Source organism: Pelodiscus sinensis, chromosome 5, assembly GCF_052426305.1.
Source record: "Pelodiscus sinensis isolate ZL-2025 chromosome 5, ASM5242630v1, whole genome shotgun sequence".
Classification (NCBI taxonomy): Eukaryota; Metazoa; Chordata; order Testudines; family Trionychidae; genus Pelodiscus; species Pelodiscus sinensis.
Window position 1 is genome coordinate 10,661,160 of NC_143056.1, and position 16,749 is coordinate 10,677,908.

The window sequence follows — 16,749 nt, forward strand, 5'->3', positions numbered from 1 at the left end:
TTACTGCAAAACCATTTTAACCAATTGGAGACAGCATAATTACACACACATACCCACGCCTCCACTTAAACATTCACTTGGCTGCCAGCCTGTTAAATGTCAATGTTCCAAGAGCGCACATTGGAAAGGTAGGACTTTTAACTCATTACATAAACATAAAAGGGCATATTTGTATTTTTGATAGTACTTCTATTATTCAAAAACAACTGGGAATATTTTCCTAAATTAGATGCTATAAAAGCTATAAACTTGAAAAATGTATAAAAATTATACCTCTCCCATCCCAACTCAAAATTAATTTTTAAAGTAATATTCATGGTAATAATAGTCCCTTATATAAAAGTTTTGTGTTGTGTTCTTTATTTTGTTGTTTAGAAGTGGGATGGGAAGGCCCTCACTATCATTAAATTTGTTATGTAAAATTACTTAATTTTTTCAACAAAGGGGATTTATATATCTGAGTATAAAGATAAGAATACGGAAATGAAATGGAATGAAAAAGGCATGTGGAGGGAATATTTTTTATTGTTTACATATCTAAGTAGTTACCTATTGTTACCTCATCCTTATTTTGAATGGACATAAAGAATATTGCACTGAACTTATGCATGGAAAACACCACAGGTAAAGTAAACAATAGTGAGTACATTTTATATAATTTTCAAATAAAATTCAAAACAAGAAATTTACAACACAAGACATTTTGAAGTACTTCTGTAATTTGCAGTGTTAAAATGTTGCCTAGTGGTTTGTTTACTGTTCTGAAGCATTAACAAATTGATACTTTTTGTACAAGATTTTATATTGGTTAGTAAAAGCCACTGTCCTAAAATTATTGGCTTTAAGTTACAGAGGTAACAGAGGTATAATTTGAATTCACATCAGAGCTTTCTAAAAATGGCAACAGTACAAGCATGTGCCCCCTCCAGCTTCCAGAACTCTCTGTGATTCTGCCATGGCCCAGGAATAGAGCTATACATCTGAACAAAACTGCCACAGTTCCCAGAATATTTTGGAAGAAATCCTGGCAAACATTATTTCTCTTACCAATATAATACTCTGCTCAATATAAAATAAAGGAAAAAATAATATTGACTGAGCCTGGGAAGTTTTAAAAAAAATTTGGCAAAGGAGAGCTGTAACTGAGGGACAAGGCAGATTTTAGGAAAATTTACTCTGAAGGAATAGAAATTCTCAGAAAATATGCTAAGCCTACAGATGACCCACACAGTGATGGTGAGTGGAATTGAGAACACTGAAACAACGCAATGTTCCTATCTGGTTTTCACAGGAACTCTCTTGCTGTAAAGAGGTCTCTACTTATTACAGATTTTTCAACTGTTGGGAAATATTACCCCATCCCCCCTACTTCAACTACTGTACCCAACACTGATCCATCTCAGAGGCACCTTGTGTATATTCCTATTGTTTAAATACACATACAATAATAGTTATTCCCAGCATTAAAGTTATATCTGGAGAATAGAAGTGTCTGCATCTTTAACTATTTCATGTTGCTCAGATACTGAAATTAATTTAACTTTAAGACAGGTAATTTCAGCTATGGATTTTTGCTAGATTTAACTCAAATACTTCCCATATACAGATGAATGTGTGGGCTCTCTCTCATCCATTCACTTCTGTTACTATCCCAATTTGTTTATGTACAGAATAAAAAACAGAAACAACTTTCTATTATGTTAAACAAGCATCTTCACCTTGCAGTAATGAAATCTAAAGCTAGGTGGTTGCATTCATTTTAAATATGTTCCTAAATGAAAGGTGCTATTATCTGACAGATAAACAGAGTGCCAAGTGTTTGTACAGATCTGATACATTCCAGTGGGCTCCAACAACAACAAAAAACCCCTCTCCAATTAAAGTTCTGTACAATGAATAAATTACATCTTTCTTGGGATAGTGTTTCTGTTACTCCAACATCTCAAAGAAATTCAAAGCTAATTAATTAAAGCAAGAAATTGTATTGAGTGGGAAACATTTTGAAAGAATGAAATTACTTAGAAACACCAATCAACAAAGATAATTTGATTATGATTAGCTACGCTGAAGTTGAAGTCATTAAAATTGATGAAGAATGTTTTTACACAATTCTATTCTTGTAATCCATTACCTATGCTATGCTCTGTCGTTAAAGTCTAACAAATGGTATCAGATAATTCAAGATTGAGGACTAAAATACTTTCAGTTAATCACTTGCCTTTCTCCACCAACATTTTTCCAATGGAAAATTAGTGGCATGTAGTTTATGGGATATGAATTAAGGATTAGCTCTTCTGACCTTATTCAAATAAAGTCTGGTTTAAATATGGCTGCTGTTTTGTTCTGAACAGTCATTGTCCCACAAAAATTACAACTGTTGTTTAATAAAATCACTCCCTGTGCTTTTAAACACCCACTGCCTGGCAATGGTACATCATTTTTCATCAGTACTCTCAGCTGAAGTGGCGAGCAAGGCGAGCAGATCTATAATCAGCTCGCAGCTGAACAAAGGAGTGAAGGATGTTCTTGTCCAGATTAGCAAGTTGTTCTCCTGAGCAGACCTGCTTTAAGTTATCAGGTGCTACAACCAAAAGATTGCAAAGTGCATGGAGGGTGTCAAAAAGCTGTAGCACAAGTGGAATCTGTATGGAGAGAGAGGAAAAAAAAAAACAGTAAAAAATGCACAAAGTGTCAGTTTTATAATGAATTAGATGCTGCAAAGTTCATCTAGAATATTTGTACTAGCTTCCACACAGGACTCATTTGTGATTTCTGTACAAAAAGGATTAAAGCAATTTTCAAAAGCCAGATTTATTTTTTTAAAAGGGTATATGAATTTGGGTACTTTTGTTTTAGAACAAAATGAGAGGTATGACCATTAGGAGAATGTTTAAAAATCATTCAACAAAAAACAAAACAAACGACCACCACTCACAAATATTATAGTTACACTTGCCAGAGGATGTTGTCAAGTCCAAGACTATAAAAAAGTTCAAAGAAGAGCTACATAAATTCATGGAGGCTAGAGCCATCAATGGCTATTGGCCAGGATGGGCAGGAAGGGTGTCCCTAGCCTTTGTCAGGAGCTGGGAATAGGCAACAGGGGATGATCACTTGATTAATTGTTCTGTTCATTCCCTCTTGGGCACTTGTCATTGGATACTGTTGGAAGACAAGATATTCAGCTAGATGGACCTTTGGACAAACCTAGTATGGTTGTTCATATGTTCTGATTTATGACTGAGGTGGTATTTTTAAAATATCCAATTACATGCAATTATGGTTTTATGGAAGTTACCCACTTCTCATTTTTGTTAAAGCTCAGTTTTATTTTTGTTATACCGCTGTGAAAAAGTAGCTAACACAAATTTTTTAGATTTTATTTTTGTGCTACCCAATGACATGGCCTTGATTTATTTAAGCTTCAAAACTATGAACCTAACTTTCATTAAGGATAAAGTCCAGCACAGGAGAAGGTACAGCAGAGGGCAACCAAAATGATTAGGGAGCTGGAGCACTTGACTTATGAGGAGAGGCTGAGGGATTTGGGCTTATTTAGTCTGCAGAAGAGAAGAGTGAGGGGGGATTTGATAGCAGCCTTCAACTTCCTGAAGGGGGGTTCCAAAAAGGATGGTGAGAGGCTGTTCTCAGTAGTGACAGATGACAGAACGAGGAGTAATGGGCTCAAGTTACAGTGGGAGAGGTCTAGGTTGGATATTAGGAAAAACTATTTCCCTAGGAGGGTGGTGAAGCACTGGAATGGGTTCCCTAGGGAGGGGGTGGAATCTCCATCCCTAGAGTTTTTTAAGTCCTGTCTTAACAGAACCTTGATGGGATGATTTAGATGGGGTTAGTTCTGCTTTGGGCAGGGGGTTGAACTCGATGGGCTCCTGAGGTCTCTTCCAAATCTATGATTCTGTAAGTACTTCTGCTATTTGAAGAAGCTTGGTTTGAAAATGATAAAAATGTGTCTGATTCATAACTCTTTAAAAAGCACAGAACAATGAAAGATACGGAGTCACCTGGAAGCTTCTGTTCCATTTTGTAACACAAGAATGAGCAGGTGTTCGGCTAAATTAAATAAGGCAAATTCAAAAACAGGAGGAGGAGGAAATACTTTCATACAACATTTAAGTAAACTGTGGAACTCATTGCCACAGGAAACAATGAGGCCAAAAAGTTAGCAAAATTCAAAAAGGGATAGGATATACTGGATAAAAAGAATATCCAGAGTTATAATAGTTGATGGTAAAAAATTTGAGAAGAGACTAATCTTCACGTTTGTGGTCTTAAATCTCTAATTAAAGGGATTACAAGGATACTTAATATGCTACTTAAAATGCAGAGCAGATTATCTAATGCAGAGTTTCTTGCACCTGCTACTGAAGCTTCTGGTATTGGGTTGGCCAATGTTGAAGACAGAATACTGGACTAGATGGACTATAGGGCTTATCCCATATGAGAGTACCTATGTTTCTAACTTAGTTCAATGTGCAATCTTACATACACATGAAAACACTGTCTTGAATTACATTCAAAATAATGCATGTTGATGTTAGGCATTTGCTACTTCCTGCCAAAACCCCCATGACCCTGACCCACTCTACCAGAAGTGTCTGTAAAAAAAGAAAAAAAAGAGCTGCAGCAAGTCTAAACCTCCAAGAACTATCTAGAGGCCACCCAAGGTCAGCTACTGGAAGCACCAATAAGGACTAGTTCTCCAGCAGCTTGAAGGGCTGGAAGCAGGCAGAAGCTAATCAAGTCCCAGCAGGTAAGATAAAATGGACTGGCTGCTCCTTCCAAGGTTTCTGGTTGAATTTGGGGGCAGGGAGGAAGGATTTCCCTTGCTTTAACCCAAGAAGCTTGGCCTACTCAGAGACCTAATTCTGAAACCACCATTTGCTTAAGCTACCAAAGTACTTACATGTTTTGGGATTGTAAATCCCAAGCGGCTGTTATGACTTATAAAATCAGGGCAAGCTTGTTTCATGAGACACTCAACTGGCTCAGGCAAGCTTGCAACACAAAACAAGTGAATTTAGGAAACAGACGCAAGAACTATTCAGAAGAGAAGGTCTTGCTGGCATCATTTATTAAATGACTAAAGGTGCTGCCATGGCACTACAATAATCTAAAATCTAAAATTTATGGTAGACTGTGAATAAAAAGGCAAAAGATGTGAAATGTGGTTACATGAAAAAATTGTTTCACTATACAGGTATTTTATGTATGCCTCTACAGCACCCTACATATTAAATTCACATTCACTAACCTTAAAGTCTTTGGCACATTTTCTGTATTCAGCCACATCACAAATTGCTAACATGCCTCCCATGCAACTGTAGGAATATTGCTGCAGATGTTCATATATAAGTCGATGAAAACGAACTCCAAGCTCCATCAGAACTGTATCCACATTCTTACCATCCATAGAATTTCTAATCTTTTCTACTTGCTTTCTGACATAGCCACATACTTTGACACAGGCCTATAAAGAGATTGCATGTAAGTTAACTGAATACAGAGACTTTTTCCCCCACTTAATTATTTGGAAAGCAAAGTCTAAGATTAATCAAGAGCAAAGCATAGAGCACTGGTTCACATATACTGGTCTGTGAATCACCAGCCGACCACTTGCTGCTAATGTTTCTCGTTTTCAGCAGAAAAACTGCATTGAAAGGCATCATATATATAGTAGCCCAATGTCTGTGACTCTGTAATGCTGAAATACTTGCGCTGCTTGCTCCCCTGCGGCGGCCTGGGTGAGCGGCGCAGAAGTCAGCCGAGCGCCACAGCGGGAGGGGAAGGGAGGCCAGGGCGGTGACATACATGGCCAGGGAGCAGGGCTTGACCGTGTACGTCACCGCCCCTTCCCCTTTCACCTCCCACCGTGGTGCTCGGCTGACTTCTGCGCTGCTCAGCCAGGCCGCTGCGGGGGAGCCCAAACGGCCATTTGCTCCCCCGCAGAGGCCCAGCTGAGCAGCACAGAAGTCAGCCGAGTGCCATGGCGGGATGCAAAGGGAGGCGGGACAGTGATGTGTGGCGGGACAGCGACTCCAGGCCCTGCCCCTGGCTGTGAACATCACCGCCCCATGCCCCTTCGCCTCCTGCCGTGGCACTCGGCTGACTTCTGCGCAGTTCAGCTGGGCCGCCGCAGGGGAGCAAGCAACCGTTTGGGCTCCACGCTCCCCCGAGTGAGAGAGAGAGTAAGAGTGAGTAACCGGAGGCTCAGGAGAGAAGACCGACGTGGAGGAGAGACCTAAAAATCCTGTCTTATGACAGGCTAATTGGCTAGTCTACAAATACTTCCCTAATATTACTTTTTGGGTAAGCAATCATTGCAATCATCACAGGGAAGACCTACAAATGAAAAGGCAGAGTCATGACAAATTCTGTATTAAGTTATGGTCCATGCTCATATAGACTGTATTTTGGAGAAGGGGCAATTTGTGCTTTTACAGCACCTTGCCCAACCTGACTGAGGCTGATGAACACTACTATTATACAACAAAACTGATAATATCCCCTCCAAATTTTAGATCTGCCTTGTTGAAGGAGTTTGCGAATCCTTGGTAAAGAGTTTAACAAACTTGAATGTTAACCAGATGTACATGTAATTGCATGTATACTATCAAAATACGAACACTGCTCGAATTATCTTCAAAATGTGACACTTTTTTAGTGCCAAATCTGTATTTGTTTACTCACATTCGTATACTGAATTACAACACTGTTTTCATCTTCTGGTTTAAAATCTGTCTTCTTTTGCTCTGCGGTCAAGATGTGCTTCATCTGTCCAATCATACAATTTAGTGTCCTTTAAATTTAAAATATATGATGTGTGTTTCAAATTGAAAGTTTACATTTATTTGGTTTTAACATTTACAAATTCTAAAGTGATCCCACATAAAATATAAAAGTGATTAGTGCACAGCGAAAGAAAAATTCCCCCTTATCCATCACTTCTACAAATTCATGAACATTAAATGAATTTTACAACTGAATATAAAAAAGAATATTTTGAAGCTGCTTTGCAATGCAGTTTACTACACGAGACAAGTGTGTTTTTCTGAAGGTGGTAGGGATATGAGAGTCAGACAGAAGTGTTGGAGAAGTCTCTGTGTCAAAGTTCTTTAACATGGAGTGCAAGAGAGTATGTGTTTTTTCCATTCATAAAAATCACCCCATTTTACGTGGGAGGTAACTGAGGGACAGATTAAATGAATCCCTCAGTCTTGGAGCAAATCAATGTCAAATCCAAAACTGACTCCCAAGATATGCATTATTGATCACTGTGTCACTCAAGCAAGTCACTTAATCCCTTTCACAGTCTGTCACACACACTGTTCTTTAAATATTTTAAAATTTCAAGTTTTAATATTCTGCATGTGGACTTCCCTCCCACAGCCCGAATACAGGAAGTTTGTGGGGGTAACTGTTTTTTAGATACACAGAAGAAAATTGTGAATTCTCTCATACCCTAAAAATAAAAGTGGATGAAGGATTTTGCTCACTTTTACCAAAAATATTAGTCTCAGGTCAAAAATCAAGCATGGGAAAATTCTAACAACTTCAATATGATCTCTGATTTTCTGTTTGAATTTCAAAAGAAAAATTCTTTTGTTCTAAATGATTACTTCCCAGCAGGAAAAACAGGCTAATGCAAACTTTTTGTTAAAAATAAATAGAGCAGTTATTGATGGGAAGCTTAAAACTTCACTTGCCTATCAATGCCCACATCCAGTTTCATCTCCATTTGTTCTATTATATCCTTTTTCTTCTGAAGGCATTCTGATAACTTAGGAGATGAGCTATGAAATATTAGGAGAAAATCATAATAGTTAAATACAATGCAAATCAAATACATCTACTTTGGATGCCAGTAACAACAAGAGCACTTCAGGATTCTACTAGGGATGTAAATTTCTGTTTAATTAGTTAACTGGGTAAACATTAACTGATTAAATGGGTATGGGCTGGAGTGCCCCCTCTTCTGGCCTCGCAAGTGGCTGCCGGCTCCTAGGCTGCATGGGGCTGAAGCAGCAGCCCCATACAGGCGCATGGTGGGGCTAGAGCAGCCCTCTGCCCGCAGCAGGTCACAGGCAGGGGACTGCTCCCCAGGTACCAGTTAACCATTACCTAGTAAGCATTCCCCACTAAAGATAATGCTTCCCGAGTAACCAGCTAACTAGTTACCCATTAACATCCCTGGATTCTACCCCATTCTCTTCCAGAAAGGACCAGACTGGAAGCAGTTACCTGTGTTTGTAATCAAGAACTAATAGATGGAGCTTCTTCAAAAGCCAGAAGGCCCCACAACTGTATTTGATGAACCAGAGGGGAGAGACGCTCTGCTTTAGTTCAGAGGGAGTTGGCCCTGGACCGAGCACTCTGTTTCCATATTGCTGCCAGCCCTCAGCAGCCCAAAATGTGAACTAAGACTGCTGCACATGCCAACATGTGGCACATGAGCATTACAAACTTATCTTCTAAATATACTGATCAGAAATCAGTTTTAAACAAACTGCTTTCTACAACTTCCATCATCATTTGAATTATTCTTCATGCAAATGTATTTTAGTAAAAATACTGAACTGTATTAATAGTAACACAAATGAAGTTAATAATTTCTAGCAACGATTACTATATATATTCATAGAAGGAATGTACAACAGAACACCTGACATACCTGATTAATGGCATGAGATGATCATTAAACTGCTTGTCAAACAAGTGGAAAATAGTATTGGCCTGGTGTACAACATCCAGAAAATAAAGGTTTGCACTCTTAGAGTCAGGAGAAGGAATGCCTAAGGTGGAAACATTTATTTAGGATCATAAATAAATAATGCATCTAATCTGTATCACTATCCCTTCTAAGGATCAGGGTAAACATTTTCCAAAATACTAAAATGAGAGTCAGGCTTCTGGCATGTAGGTTTCTACGAACTTCAGTCATATTTGAAAATGGGTGATGATAGGCATATAAGAGGATATCTACACTAGAAACCTTCGTCTACCTACATTAAGGTGACTTACAACCAAACAGTGGTTCATGACTACATCACCCTCCTTCTGTCAGTGGTATGTATCCTTACCAGGAGTGCTTGGAGCAGCATGAGGGAGAGGAGAGCCCAGACTCATTTCCATATGAAGCTACTCGTTGGGATGCCCAGCTGCCCCCTTAGCACTCAATTCCCTGCCAGTGGAACTCTCCCTGTAGGGAGCCACATGGGCGCAAGAGGCACAGGGAGCCTGGGTAGCAGGTAGGCTGGGAGCCAGAGTGCAGCCAGGCTCTAAGCAGGGCAAGTACAACTAGGAACAAGCAACCCAGGAGCAACGGGGATGCCCCGATTTTCTTGTCAATAAATTGACACAAATGACAGCCAATAGTCAGTGTAAGTAATGCAACACTGTGTCACCCTAACTACGCTGACATAAACCCTATGCCTCTCGCAGAGGTGGAGTTATTATGTCAGTGTAACAGGGCACTTACATGGGTGGGAACAAGGCTGTAGTGTGTACAATATGCATGTACATACAGACTTTAAATAATCTTCTTTTATGGAGATGAAAGGAAGGGAATGATCACACTCAGATTCTTATGATACAGGAATTAAAGCCCCCAGATATTTCTGAATAATGAATAATTGTCTTTCAATCTGTATTGGTTTTCCATATGCAAGGTGTGTTTCAGAAGCTTATACTTTAATTTTTATTTTTTTTTTGGAAGTCAATGAATACCTTTAAATCAATATACTTCACACAACACTCACTTGCAGAGATCTCAAAGCCAAACACTGAACAATATAGAGTGCTCTGTAGCACTGAATGCATTGACCAATGAAATTAGAAATATTAATATGTGATTCTTTATAAAGTAATACCACACATTTAAGAAAATAGACAGAATTATGCTTACCAGCAAGCCCAGTTTCCAAGGCATAATCAATATGTTCAATACACAAGAACTCCACAAGCATGGAAAAAATTCTGAATGCATTCTTCGGTAAATCAGAAGGATCAGAGAGCTTTAAAGAACAAATATTTTGATACTTAGTGCTAGGAAATCATTGTTTGAACTTGAAGTTTATTTAAAGTACACAAGCTATTCAAAATAACTCCATATATGGACACGCTTGTAAGTTTGAGCAGGTAGTTGTGCTCAGAGTTTTAGAGCTGTATGTTTCAATAATGGATACATGGTTACTATGACTGTATTCAGTGTCAAGGTAACAGTGCACATCTAACTTGTTTTTTGTATGGTCAGTTACCATGAGCACCAACAATTCCAGTAACAGCACAATGAGAGTAAATTTTTATATTCACATAGTTCTAAAAATCAGGTCCTATATATTTATGTAGCAAAATCTTATGATCTGCATTTCCTTTTTAAAAAAAATAAAAAACAAACACTACCACCACTTGCGCTTTCAGAACTTAAAAGAAGTGGTTCTTAAAGTTGTCTGAACAAAGCAACTGGACTTTGGTTCTTTGTAGTGTAGAACATCTGCAAAAAGTAAGGCTAGTATAAACCTTTATAGCACAGAAGGCCTGGGTCATTGCCATTTGGAGTCAAATGTATGCTTAGTTTAGTTAGTTAAATAAATATTATAAAATTAAACAAATGCTTTCCCATGAAGTTACTAATTGGTAATATTCATTGCCTTGAGAAGTTATTTTATGTCTCCCTGACAAATTGTGCTTTAAAGTTCGTAGTTTCATACGTTTTAGTTTTGAAAGTGCAACATTTATTCACGCATGCAGAAATACGTCAATTTATTTTGCTCTAATTGTACAAACAAATCAATCTCAGGCTGAGAGCAATCTTGAAAAATTTCATCCCAGAAAGAATTTGTTTGAAAAATAATTATGCATAGGAACGTTAGAGCAGAAGTTAGAAAGGGGCTACAATTACAGCAGTTTTTACTAACGATCACTAAAATGATAAAATAACTAACTTGTCTATGCATCATACTGTCACTTTGACAGTCTCAGTGCTAAATCAGCTGTTACTTGAAAATTAACCAGCGTTGTGTCTATTTCTGTTATAACCATGGTTAAATTATATCTTCTCAATATCTAAAATATTAAAAGCTATTTATTACACTGAGAAGGATCAACAAAATATCTGGAGTTTTGTTTTATTAATTTTAAGGATAATTCTTGCAAATAGATGTGTGTATATGAAAAAATGGTTTTGGCTTTTCTTTAACTTAAAGTTCATAATTAAATCTAAGGGTTTATTAAACCTTTAAAGCACTACACCCACACACCAAATGAGTCGCAAAAAAACCCTGTGATTTAAATCAGTAATAAAATTCAGTTTTGTACTAGGAACAAACATTTTAAAACAGCAAAGGATTAAAAGAAGACAAACAATGCAACAGCAAAGATTATTCCCTCAGGCTCTCAATAGTAGTATTCAATAATAGAAAACTGATACATGTGACAGCTGAATGTTTGTAGGGAGTTTTTTTAATTTTATCTAAATTAATCTTATTTTAGTCAGAATTTAAAAACAAGAAGTTACATTTGTACAATCTACCATAAAGTTGTTACACTAAATGCAAATCAATTTTAAGGGCTGGTTTAGAAACAAAAACAATGTAAAATGCTATTTGTACTTCAATTAGTTATAGTATTTTTAAAACAAATGGTCATATGTTTCCCGTAACTCATTTCTGTTAAACAAGAAGTCTAAAAACAATGTTTTACACTACATCAAAATGACCCTAATTTTAAAAAGGTAATTCATTTAATTAAACAATACTCAAATCCCCTCACATCCTATTAGACGTCAACTAATGGTAAAAAAAAGATGTGTTCTTTAAATCAAGGGTGCGAACAGTTTTTTCTTCTAGTTCCATGGTGTCCAGCATGCTAGCCACGTGTGGCTATCTGACCGGTTGAGTGTGGCTAGTTGGCTTAAACAATGTGGCTATCTGACCGGTTGAGTGTGGCTAGTTGGCTTAAACAATGTGGCTATCTGACCAGTTGAGTGTGGCTAGTTCGCTATAGCAGTGGCCACTATTGCGCTACTGCTTCAGAACTGTTTAGACACCAATGTATCTAGTTCAATTTTGTTTGTGTGCCCCATTCAACCTACAGAAGTTATAGAAAGCAGACTTACTCTATGACATCTTTCAAAAGCTTGCTTGGTTTCTTGTAAAAGGTTAACCACCACGTCTTGGGAGAGAAAAGTTTCCCCATGGGTATCAATACTTGGACCCAATGACAAGTTTGTACGTTGTCTTATTCTCTCTTTCAGATCTTGAATACTAGAACAGAATACACCAGAGGGAAAGCTCATTGGGAGGAAATGTTAATGTTCAAGTATAACAATGCCTTGGGAATATTATAGTAGTTAATCAGGTAAATAGAAGCCTAAAACAAAACTTAATAGGTGCATAGCAGTATTCTGAATTAAAATTTAACTCTTAAGACAGTCTTGCAAAGTGGTCAAGACAATCTTACTAGGGCAGGCAAAAACCTACTGACCTTGTATCAAACAAGTTAGCGCACACAACCCACTCCCCACGTCCCACAACCACACTACTCTGGCATGCTCCTCCATACCCTGGGAACCCTGTCACTGCATGACAAGTAATTCCCAGTGAGTTCAACATTATATATTGTTGTGGGAGGTCAGCCACCCCAAAGACACTCACTTCATACACACCTCTAAAACACAGACAACGAACCCATTCGACTCATCTCAAACCAAGTTTTCTGTCTCTTACACCCTCACATGCACCCGACAATCATACCATCCCAACTTTTACTCAACATGCAGACCAACCTCTGTCTCTCAAGCCCAGACTCACCTACAAGCATACACACCATAATTCAGTCGACAGTCATCTTACTTGGTTATTAAAAGGTAATAACAAAATGTTGTTTAAGTACATCAGAAGCAGGAAGCCTGCTAAACAGGCAGTGGAGCCCCCTGGACGATTGAGATACAAAAGGAGCACTTAAAGATGATAAAGTCATTGCAGAGAAACTAAATGAATTCTTTGCTTCAGTCATCACTGAAGACTATGTTAGGGAGATTCCCAAACCTGACCCATCCTTTATAGGTGACAAATCTGAGGAATTGTCACAGATTGAAGTGTCATTAGAGGAGGTTTTGGAATTGATTGATAAACTTAACAGTAACAAATCACCAGGACTAGATGGCATTCAGCCAAGAGTTCTGAAAGAACTTAAATGTGAAATTGCGGAACTATTAACTATGGTTTGTAACCTATCCTTTAAAACAGCTTCTGCGTCCAATGACTGGAAGATAGCTAATGTAACGCCAATATTTAAAAAGGGCTCTAGAGGCAATCCCAGCAATTACAGACCAGTAAATCTAACGTCAGTACCAGGCAAATTAGTTGAAACAATAGTAAAGATTAAAATTGTCAGATACATAGAAGAACATAATTTGTTGGGCAAAAGTCAGCATGGTTTCTGTAAAGGGAAATCATGTCTTACTAATCTATTAGAGTTCTTTGAAGGGGTCAACAAACATGTGGACAGAAAGCCTTTGACAAGGTCCCTCACCAAAGGTTATGTAAATTAAGTTGTCATAGGATAAGAGGGAAGATCCTTTCATAGATTGAGAACTGGTTAAAAGACAGGAAACAAAGGGTAGGAATAAATGGTACATTTTCAGAATGGAGAGGGGTAACTAGTGGTGTTCCCCAAGGGTCAGTCCTAGGACCAATCCTATTCAACTTATTCATAAATGATCTGGAGAAAGGGGTAAATAGTTAGGTGGCAAAGTTGCAGACAATACTAAACTGCTCAAGGTAGTTAAAACCAAAGCAGACTGAAGAACTTAAAAGAGATCTCATAAAACTAATTGATTGGGCTACAAAATGGCAAATGAAATTTAATGTGGATAAACGTAAAGTAACGCATATTGGAAAAAATAACCCCAACTATACATACAACATGATGGGGGCTAATTTAGCTACAAACTAATCAGGAAAGAGATCTTGGAGTCATCATACATAGTTCTCTGTAGACGTCCACGCACTGTGCAGCAGCAGTCAAAAAAGCAAACAGGATATTAGGAATTATTAAAAAAGGGATAGAGAATAAAATGGAGAATATCTTTTTGCCCTTATATAAATCCATGGTACGCCCACATCTTGAATACTGCATACAGATGTGGTCTCCTCATCTCAAAAAAGATATATTGGCATTGGAAAAGGATAAGAAAAGGGTAACAAAAATGATTAGGGGTTTGGAATGGGTACCATATGAAGAGGGATTACGAAGACTGGGACTTTTCAGCTTGGAAAAGAAAGGGGTAAATAGTTATGTAAAGGGGTAAATAGGAGATTAAGGGGGGATATGATATAAGTATATAAACTCATGAGTGATGTGGAGAAAGTAAATAAGGAAAAGTTATTTACTTATTCATATAATATAAAAATTAGATGCCATCAAATGAAATTAGTGGGCAGCAGGTTTAAAACAAATAAAATGAAGTTCTTCTTCACACAGCACACAGTCAACCTGCGGAATTCCTTGCCAGAGGAGGCTGTGAAGGCTAGGACTATAACAGGGTTTGAAAGAGAATTAGATAAATTCATGGAGGTTAAGTCTATTAATAGCTATTAGCCAGGATGGCTAAGGAATGGTGTCCCTAGCCTGTTTGTCAGAGGGTGGAGATGGACGGCAGGAGAGAGATTGCTTGATCATTACCTGTTGTGTTCCCTCCCTTTGGGGCACCTGGCATTGGCCACTGTCAGAAGACAGCATACTGGGCTGGATGGACCTTTGGTCTGACCCGGTATGGCCATTCTTATGTTCATTTATTGTTTCCCCTGCAACATCCAATCTCTTCCTGCAAAGGCATTATTTTTCCTCTTCCTTCCCTTCCCACAGGTCAGTTATCTTCTGTGACCCACCAAATCCATTGCAGCTCTTCAAGTATGCAGCAACCTCAACACCTCTCCCATAGCTACATTTCAAGTGTTCTCCCAATGGCAGGTACCTCATCCCTCCTTCTAGCTGCTCCAGTTGCAGCACCACAGATTCCCAGTCTCCAAGGAGGACTATTGGGATAAGATGATTTGATTAACAATATGTAGAGCCCTGCACAGATTAGGGATGCAAGCAACTAGCTGACTACCTGATAAGCATTTGCTTATCGGGTAGTCGAGTAGGAATTTGACTAGTTGCTTTCTTGCCCTTGCTGCCTCTATCAGAGAGAGGCAGCAAGGGGAGGAGCACAAGCTGGTGCTGGAGGGAGCCGACTTAAAAGCCAGTCTCCCCACTAGCACCGTCTCTGTGGGGGGCAGGAGCCAAGGGCCAGCGGGGAAACAATGTGAGCGGGAATTGAAACAGTGGAAATTCCATCAACTACTCGATTAGCTCATTAATCAAAATTTAACTTCCCTAGCACAGATACAAAATATGTATCTGTAGCCAATCAACCATTTGCAGACATGGCCTATGGATACAAAGAGAATATCTATAGATTTGTAGGGTTCTATTAATAGGGATGTTTTATTTGAAAACTGGACTCAAGAGGACTGATATCATCATTTATCAAATCCAGGTGGCACTTTTTGGTCATATAGCCCACTCTGGAGATAAAATCCCTGCACATTGAGTCCTGAAGATTGGACTTGAGGTCAGAAGGGGACATTGTGTGAGCACAGGGTCCATGGTTAATCTGGCTGCACCAGATCAATAATAATCCTGCAGAGCTTTTAGATGCCCAAACCAAGTGGTTGTTGCTGAGGAAGAGAACCAGGCATCTAGCTCTGGCCCTCTCGGATCCTGGGTTTTTGGAAGGATTTTATGGAACTCACTCTTTCCTCCCTTTATACAGGGCAGAACTGCAGGACGAATCCTACTCCTGCTCCAGTTAGCAGGGATAAAAGGAGAGAACAGACATGATCCAGGGAAGGGGGGGGGGAATTAAAACTGATGTTCAACCCCTTCTTTCTATGTAATCAAAAGACAGTGAGGCTGAAGGATCCAGTAAGACCTATTGAAGCTCTCCTTCAGGCCAACAGTGACTACACTGACTACAGTGGCTGCACAAACCACTAAAATAATGGTTAGGTACCTCCCGTTTGTTTTTGCTCCATGAAGGCTAACGAATGAGAAAATTTAGATAATGCAATTAGTCATATTCGCCCACAGCTTCCTATTTGCCCCAGATGAGTGGGATTATGCACAACCATCTTAAAACATATACATGAAAAACAAATGTAACTCCTTCATATGCAAAAGGAAAGAATATGTAACTGCTAACACACTTTCAGTTGTGCAGAGTCTACATTTCAAAGATCCTACATTGTGTCTGTCTGATTTGATCATCTTAGACTCAAATGTAAGGCTTCTTCACCGATGGGATATTTTGCAGATAATTTCTGAGGCACCTGAAAAACTTCTGCTATTCAGCTTTTAGTAGTCAACTGTTGCACAAATGGTTTTGTGACACCAGTATATTTTTGGGTGTGTTAGTCTTTAACCTTATTACAGCTACATAATAAGCCCAAGAAAGATATTAGATTAAAAGTATTTTACTTAGTGCAGAAAGGTCTGCTAGATACTAAGGCTTACATTTGAAATTACTTGCGCAAGACATTTAATTTAATTTTATGAGACTATATAATGGATTATATCTAGCATTCCCTTTGTATCCAGGGGAGCAAACCTTTCAGTATAAGCTAATGTAATTTGACAACACAAGGAATACAGAAAACAAAGATGGTGTTGAAAACCAGCTTTTAT

General features: G+C 38.5%; 1 protein-coding gene across 1 annotated transcript in view; it reads right to left on the reverse strand.

Annotated features, from left to right (window-relative positions):
- Positions 1–507: 507 nt before the first annotated feature.
- Positions 508–16,749, reverse strand: part of EXOC5 (exocyst complex component 5) — a 50,077-nt gene continuing 33,835 nt past the window's right edge. The window contains exons 12-18 of the mRNA XM_075926290.2: positions 12,134–12,281; positions 9,923–10,031; positions 8,690–8,810; positions 7,725–7,811; positions 6,709–6,817; positions 5,273–5,488; positions 508–2,642 (exon numbers count right to left, since the gene is read on the reverse strand). Of these exons, the coding sequence (XP_075782405.1) occupies positions 2,454–2,642; positions 5,273–5,488; positions 6,709–6,817; positions 7,725–7,811; positions 8,690–8,810; positions 9,923–10,031; positions 12,134–12,281 (979 nt within the window). The 3' untranslated portion in view covers positions 508–2,453. The remainder of the gene's footprint in view (positions 2,643–5,272; positions 5,489–6,708; positions 6,818–7,724; positions 7,812–8,689; positions 8,811–9,922; positions 10,032–12,133; positions 12,282–16,749) is intronic.